The sequence below is a fragment of the Triticum aestivum genome, chromosome 2A, assembly GCF_018294505.1.
Source record: "Triticum aestivum cultivar Chinese Spring chromosome 2A, IWGSC CS RefSeq v2.1, whole genome shotgun sequence".
In the NCBI taxonomy this organism is placed as follows: Eukaryota; Viridiplantae; Streptophyta; class Magnoliopsida; order Poales; family Poaceae; genus Triticum; species Triticum aestivum.
The window spans coordinates 688,779,635-688,787,766 of NC_057797.1; the positions used below are offsets into that span (position 1 = coordinate 688,779,635).

The 8,132-nt window shown below is 42.7% G+C and overlaps 1 protein-coding gene across 1 annotated transcript; it reads left to right on the forward strand.

Moving 5' to 3' along the window:
* The first annotated feature begins 1,323 nt into the window (after positions 1-1,323).
* Positions 1,324-7,624, forward strand: LOC123190260 (mannosyl-oligosaccharide 1,2-alpha-mannosidase MNS1). The gene is made up of 14 exons (XM_044602871.1): positions 1,324-1,649; positions 3,206-3,253; positions 3,366-3,536; positions 3,625-3,737; positions 4,565-4,630; positions 4,765-4,936; positions 5,254-5,343; positions 5,629-5,753; positions 5,966-6,031; positions 6,146-6,254; positions 6,358-6,456; positions 6,563-6,643; positions 6,748-6,918; positions 7,012-7,624. The coding sequence occupies exons 1-14, from the start codon at positions 1,488-1,490 to the stop codon at positions 7,243-7,245; spliced, it is 1,707 nt and encodes a 568-aa protein (XP_044458806.1). The 5' UTR covers positions 1,324-1,487; the 3' UTR covers positions 7,246-7,624.
* The last annotated feature ends 508 nt before the right edge of the window (positions 7,625-8,132 follow it).

The following is an 8,132-nucleotide window of genomic DNA, read 5'->3' on the forward strand; positions in this document are numbered from 1 at the left end:
TTCTGATGACTAAATCAGGACAATGCCCAAACAAAATATCACATTTTTTCATGTAAATATATAGATGTATGCTGACTTCCAACAAAGTTCAGAGCCTTCTACTCATCATCACTTGCAGACAAACTATAATGAATACAAAGGAACAATTTACCAAATGACTTACTGAGACAACTAAATAGACTCGGGAATATGTGCCCAGGTATTTAGTCCAAACGTGATTTTGTTTCTAAAACCTCCTTTAAGCACCGTCACTCAAAGATCCTAGTAAACATATAGAATCCATGGAAAACGTCACCTTAATCGACTGCATGAGTATGGCCTCGTCCTCGAATCTGAGCTCTGCATCAAAGCCATCAAAGAAACCAATGAGACAAAAAACCACAGCAAGGGAAGGGAGAGGCGTTGGGAGTGGGAGTAGCGAATGAGCATTTGGGACAACAAAGCCGAGGGCGAAGTGATCCACTCCTCCCAGTGCACCGATGCCCTCATCGACGAGACAAAGGGGGTAATAAGAGAGGGGACAGAGGGAGAGGGGGAGAAGATAGAGGCAAACCTGAACCACCTCAACCTCGTTGCTCCTGGTGCTCCGGTCGGCGAGCCTCCCTCCATGGCCGACCTCGCCCCCATTCGCCGCAGCACGACCTCCTTACTCCTACTTCTCAGGACAACGAGCCTTCCTCCATGGAGACCCCACTGCTTTTGCCCGCAGGTGCTGACCTTCTGCACAACCCAAGCCCGACCCGGGTGCCGCCATAAGCGACAGGGCGACGACGTCCTTCCCTGCCTCGTACTGGATCCGCGACAGCCGGTGAAGGCGCCGGGGCAATGGTGGGGAAGCAGGAGCAAAGGGGACGAGCACGCACACGCAAGGAGAAGACGCGCCGACGCAAGGGCGAGCGGAGGCGGCGAGACAAGGGCGTGAGGGCAAGCGGAGGCGGCGGCGCGACAGGAAGAGTGCGAGCGCGAGTGCGGGAGTGCTAGGTCACACCCATGTCGTTATTGGATATTTTTCCAACCATGTGAAATGACGGAAATACCTTTGGCGGGGCACTGAATTTACAGGCAGTGGCACGAACGAGAGGAACTATTCATTGCTAAAGCATCCAGTTTTGATCCGGCGGTCCAGATTGTCTGGAGGTTAGATCGAACGGTCCAAAACGCATCAAAAATCGAGATGAACGGCCGGATGTGCGAAATCGCTGTGAGCGCTCGGGGGCTTTGTCTTTTTTGTTTCTCGATTTTTCTCGATTGAAGTGGTTATTTACCGGAAGTAGAGTAGGGCCCACATTGAGCGATGACCGCCGAGACCCTCAAACTGTCAAACACTGACGGACAGAGTAAACACTGAAACACACACATCCACGCGGGGACAGCACGACCGACCCGCACGCACACGCGCGCGGCCCCGGCGACGTCACCGGAGGGAGACGGCGACGAGCTTCGGTCCCCACGACCTCCTCGCCGGAGCGCCCTAGGCGGCCTCCGCCATGGCTCGCCGGTCGTCGTCCTCCTCCTCGTCCGGGGCGTGGCGGTACCTCAACCCCGCCTACTACCTCAAGCGGCCCAAGCGCCTCGCGCTCCTCTTCTTCGTCTTCGTCGCCGCCACCTTCGCCTTCTGGGACCGCCAATCGCTCGTCAGCGAGTACGAGGTGCGCTCCCCCCGTCTCGCCCCTGGAGAATTCTCCCCTGATCCGGGTCGGAACCGCGGGGATCTGATTGAATTTGGTTCTTGCGGCCAAGTAGCTTCGAATTCGTCGCGGCGCTGGTTGGGCGCTGGATCTGGGTTTAGCGATGACTTGTGGTTTGAGCCGTCGGGATAAATGGGTTTAGGCTTGTCTGCCTATCTGGGGTTCATTTGGGAGAGATTGTGCCGAGGATCTGGCAGTCCGGTTGAATCTTGACGCTTTTGTCTGAGATTTGATCTTTTGAGCGAGTGGATCTTATGAGGGGCCACTAGGCTATAGCTCAACTATACGTGTGTAACGATTATTGGTATTAGTTTAGATTTCTTTCCAGCTTTGACTGTAAATTTGGCGAAGAATTGTATGTCTTTACAATCCTAGAATTAGTGGGATGAATATGGGTACAGTGAGGTACTTTAGCAGCTTAGAATTTTCTCAGGCGGGGAGACCTTAACTGTTTTAGTTAATCCGGGGAAATAATCCAGACCTTGCCATGTTTCTCAATTACTACATGGTGTAGATTTGGAGAACATAATACTAGTTGGAACATTATTATACATGGCACATGCAACTTTATGATTGTGGTTTGTAGTGAAACTGTTCATTGAATAGCTGTTGTATTCTGAGGAGTGACTGTAACTCTGATTGCCCTATTATGTTAGTATAGTCATATAGAGACTCATATTGGTTTAAGCTTGGCAAGATACAAATGTTCATTGGGACTTGTTATGAGTAATTAAATAATTTGGTGGATGCGAGTATGCGACACGTGAGCTGTACTATTTATACTACCGTTTGTTAGATATGCTAGTTAAGTTGATCCAGTTCTCAGTAATCGGATGAGTGAAATCTGAATTGGATGTAAGGTTGATATCCCATCTGCTAGTTAGAAATGCTATTTATTTGGTCTTTTCTCTATTGTAGTGCCCTTCTTGTGTGAGAGTGAATGAAGGTATAGTATTCAGTCAAGAAATTTTCGTAACGGCTCATGTATTTGACGTCATCACGGATGGCAAGGTATAGTGTGGCATTAGATTATTGTAGTTCATTGCCACTGTTACTGTGATCAGTAGGTATAGTTGGGCGTTGCGTGTGTATGGCTGTTGTGACATATTATTTGATTTAATTCGACTAATATAAATCTTTCTTAAATATGCATATACCTCTTACATTCCTATATCACTTGAGTTCCTTGTCAAATGTAAAGCTTAAGAACCTGAGCATCACTATAATTAGCGCTATCCAAAAGCAGCATGTGGCCAAGTTGAATTGTGCTTGTTGGCATGATAACTATGGCTGCTAAATGTGAATGAATAAGGATGAGGTTTTGGGATGCACTTGATAAATGTGTTCTTGCCGCTTCATTTAATTGGTACCATCTGTACTCCGTAGACATGCAGTTCAGCTTCTTTTTTTTTTTTTTGAAGAAAGGCATCGACTGTCATTTTATATTTCATTATTCATTGCTTGTTTTTCAACCTTATTTACTGTATTAATCTAATTTCTGTTTTCCTGTGTTGCAGTCTGAGATTTCCCAATTACAAAATGAAATAAATCAGTTGCATGGTCAGGTATGTACTATTGCAATATTTGTAACTTCCATGCTGGTTTACTTTCTTTCTTCCTTTTAATCAACATTATTCTTTTTCCTTTGAAAATTTAGCGCATTTTCTGTCTATGTAGTTAAGGAAGGCTGGTGTTCAACTGGAGGAAAATCCAGCAACTGAAATTCCCAGAAAAGATCTTGTAGAGATTGATCCTATTAATAATGAAAGGAGGGAAAAGGTTAAGGATGCTATGCTCCATGCCTGGAATTCCTATGTAAAGTATGCATGGGGAATGGATGAGCTTCAGGTATTTTAGTAATTCTGCTCTATAATTTGTTTTCATTTTCAATTTGTCTTGAAAAACTCCACAATGTTTTCGTTCTTCACCTTTTCAGCCGCAATCAAAGAATGGTGTTAATAGCTTTGGTGGTCTCGGGGCAACTCTTGTGGACTCGCTAGATACACTGTATATAATGGGCCTAAGAGATGAGTTTCAGAAGGCCAGAGAGTGAGTTCCACTTGTATTGAACCATGCAGAGATTTCAAAATGCTGCAGCTGGTTCTTTCGTTTCATCTATTACCAAAATTAGCATTTGATTTTAGTTTGCTTTTATGAAAGTTCAGTTCTGTACACGAAGCTGTGCCGTCATCTCCTTTTATTATTACATGATGTATAGATATGAATTCCCTAATTTGAAAATGAAGCTCATTATATACTCGAATTGGATGACCTTGGTATCGAGTGGCTTGTCGGCCTGTTGATGGAAGGCACACCATAAGGAGGTGCCAAGAGATAACAACACTGCTTGTATAGCTGGCCACCCAACAAGGATATCTAAAGCTACCAATCTTTTAAGACAGTTTCTATCTGGTCCACTGGAGATAAAGATATGCATTTAACTAATTAGGCTATGTTACCTTGAACTTCCTAATGTAAAAACATGCATTGGACTAATCCAATTAATAGGATATGATTCTAGCAATTCCATAGTTCTCATGGCCCTCAGGGGTGGTCAAGGGGGCTTGTCTAGGTGCATGGCTATTACAAGGCTTATTGGGCATTTATGTATTTTGTCCATATATTCCCTCTATGTTACAGGATAATCCGAAGGGTCTTCTTGACTATCTTTTTGTTGGGCAGTCTATTGGTTTCATGGCTTTCATCTGTTCTATCCATGCAATAAAAGACTAATATTTTATTAATGTATTAGATCTTTAGTGTCTCCGTTTCTTTTGTATCATCTCACATCATACTATTCCTTGCAGCCATTTGAATACTTTGTTGTGATTTATGTCATACTCCTGATCTGACTTGTGTCCATTTCATGATAATAGCTGGGTGGCAGAGTCATTAAGCTTTGACAAGGATTATGACGCAAGCGTTTTTGAAACGACCATAAGGTTGCATTACAAGGTTTATCTTTGTTACAGTATTCTTGCAGATATTTGGCTGCATAGGTCTATGCCATGTAGCCATATCACATTATGATTTACTAGCTTAACTGTCTAAGCTTCTGTTATATATTCGTATTTAGGGTTGTTGGAGGTCTCCTCAGTGCATATGATATGTCGGGTGACAAAGTATTTCTAGAAAAGGCGAAGGATATCGCTGATCGATTGTTACCTGCCTGGGATACAACATCTGGTATCCCTTATAATTCAATCAACTTAGCTCATGGCCGAGCTCATAATTTTGGATGGACCAACGTGAGTAACTGATGCTCTATTTTCCATTAAGTACCTACTGCCGCTGCAAGTTCCTTCCAAACACACGAATATTACAATCATGTTTATTTACCAGCAAACCAGTAAGCTTCAATTTTATACCCAGGCTTAGAAATCCATCTCAAGCCTCAATGCTCAAATACACAAGTCATTAACAGGCTACTGAGCGTTGATCTCTGCGGCACAACTTGCCATTGAGAATTACTATCAAATATTGTCTTTTTTTATGACACATTTCACCTGAACCTATTTTGCTTTCTGTAATGGACAATGAATCATATGCTTTATTATTTCTGCAGGGTGATAGTATCCTTGCGGATTCTGGAACGGAGCAGCTTGAATTTATAGCTTTGTCCCAGAGAACCGGAGATCCTAAATATCAGCTGAAGGTTAGTATTTCACTCATCGTACCAATTTTATGTAATTTGCTGGGACAATTCTTTGTTACTAAGTGTTGTAGCTAGTTTTGTGCAAAACATAGCTACCAGCCACAATCAAGAGTGGGAAGTTCTCTTCTTGGATTCGTAGTGCCAATCTACTGCTATTTTTTGCTAGTAAAATTCCCACGTATGTCTGGCATGTTTATACATTCAAATGCATCCTATATGTCTTCTTTTTTGGCCTCTTTTTTTCAGTATTGATCTCTCATGTTTGTTGCCAAAATATGATTCTAGGCAGAAAATGTCATCCGTCAGCTTCAGAAGATATATCCAAGTGACGGCTTACTTCCTATCTACATAAATCCTCAATCAGGACAAGCATCATACTCAACAATAACATTCGGTGCTATGGGAGATAGGTAATGCTATTTGTCCTACTATTTGAACCAAATTGTATTCTTCCTCAAATAGTGGTGCCCTATTTTTGCCATTCAACCATGTAATATTTTGTGCAAATTGTTAAGCAAGTTTGATCTATCTTATTGGACCATGGATAATTTTTTTTATCACATGTTCGGTTGATATTGACTCCAAAAGATAAAAATAACTCATATTTGCATGCACGTTTCAGCTTCTACGAGTACTTGCTCAAGGTCTGGATTCAGGGGAATAAAACCGAGAGCGTAAAACATTACAGGTGCGGGCTTGACTTCACAATTCATCATAATCCTTTTCATCATTTTTTAGTGAAAAGTCTATTTATTCTGCTTTGTAACGTGATTAATATTTCCATTTGCGGTGCTTAACTCAGACAAATGTGGGAGACATCAATGGAAGGTTTAATAAGCTTGACCAGGCAAACTACACCCTCTAATTACACATATATCTGCGAGAAAAGTGGTGGCTCGTTATCTCACAAGGTAAAGAATCTCCATTCTGTTGATTTTCAGCAGGATGCTTTCTAAAGCTTATCTGGCATTGTCTCTCTAAAGTTCTGACTGGTTCAGCTTGTGACCGACACAGATGGATGAACTTGCATGCTTCGCCCCTGGTATGCTGGCACTTGGAGCCTCTGGTTATGGGCCTGAAAAAGCTAAACAAATTATGAATCTGGCAGAAGAGGTAAATCCTCTTAAGGAATCTCATTTCCGTATCCAATATTTCTAACTATTGCATATGGTTTTGTTCTGTTTGTCCATCTGATTTCCTTTTCCTATTCTCTTTATAGCTTGCTCGGACCTGTTATAACTTCTACCAAACAACTCCCACAAAGTTGGCTGGAGAGAATTATTATTTCCACGCTGGACAGGTAGTGTGTGGGCCCTTATCTTCTTTCTAGCAATCCAGTACCATGGCATCAACTCTTTTGTTAAAAACAATGTCATCAACTAGTGGTACTTTCCAACTTCATAGGATATGAACGTGGGCACGTCATGGAATATCCTGAGACCCGAGACTGTGGAATCACTCATGTACCTGTGGCGCCTTACGGGGAACAAAACATACCAAGATTGGGGATGGGACATATTCCAGGCATTTGAGAAGAACTCCCGCATAGCATCTGGATATGTGGGACTAAGAGATGTAAGTTCTTAGTGGCACCTTCCATCCTTGAATTTCCCCACTGGAAACACCTGCCTTACACTAACAAAACTTACTGCAATGTTTCGATCTCAGGTGAATAGTGGTGAAAAGGACGACAAGATGCAGACCTTCTTCCTAGCAGAGACGCTCAAGTACCTCTATCTGCTGTTCTCCCCTCCGTCAGTCGTATCTTTCGACGAGTGGGTCTTCAACACTGAAGCTCACCCTTTGAGAATCGTTCCAACACATGGTAGCAACGGCCAGTCAATTGAAACTGCAACACCAGTGGTCCGACCGTTCGGTAGGAAGCAAGGGAAACAGGGGTAGGCCTGAACAACAGAGCAGAGAATTTTTGCATCCGCCGTGTGATTGTGACCTGCCTTGTTGAGAACGTTACGTTACGATGGGAATTTCTTCCTGCAGCGGCAAGGGTTGCAAATCATGGCACTAGGCTATTTAGGCAACACAAATTGTAGGTAGAGCATCATGGATAATTTGGGGCATGCTGAACCTTCAGAGTATAACCGAAGATCAGAAGCCCCATGAAAGTTTTCATCTTCGAACTTGCCTATGCTCCGTGCGTTGTTGATTTGCAACACATATGTAACTTAGTGTCCATAGGTTGTTCCTTTCATGGGGCTCTCCTGGAGTTGTATCCTTATTGTTTTGATTATATGATATATAAAAGGGGTTGTGTTTCCTTTCAGTATCTACATTTTGTTAGGACTTTTGGAAACAGTGGCCGCATTTAAGAGAAAAAAAGTATGTGGGCCTGTATTTGCAGACCGTTTTCTGTGCTACCTGGTGAGAATATATTCGTGGAATGTAGTAACGATGTGGAATTAAAATGAATAAGTGATCGTCCATAAAAAAGCCGAAGGAATTATTGTGCTTATTTAGGAGGGTCAGTGTCAAAAATAAATTGACAATTCTACTATCCCTGTGTTTCAATATTTTGTTGATTTATACACATGTTTGGTGGCGCGTCTATTTTTCTGCTTGGGCATCCCAAGATGGAAATTAATCTCGATTTGCAAAGGCTATCTGTGTATTGTATTTCATTTTTAACGCCATTTGGCCCAGGGCTGTTAACATGTAAATTTGTAAGGGCGTCCATAACCATAAACCATAGTGCATTGGAATATTTTGAAAGGAAAAACGTGGCCATATTTTCATACCATGGTCAAGGTGGTGACCAGGTTTGGGATGGTTTG

Bases quoted from the DNA above. Each gene is read 5' to 3' on its own strand.
- LOC123190260 (XM_044602871.1), top strand. From the start codon at position 1,488: ATGGCTCGCCGGTCGTCGTCCTCCTCCTCGTCCGGGGCGTGGCGGTAC. The intron at 3,738-4,564 runs GTGAGTTCCACT...TCATGATAATAG, and splicing joins GAGTTTCAGAAGGCCAGAGA to CTGGGTGGCAGAGTCATTAA. The intron at 6,255-6,357 runs GTAAAGAATCTC...TGACCGACACAG, and splicing joins GTGGCTCGTTATCTCACAAG to ATGGATGAACTTGCATGCTT.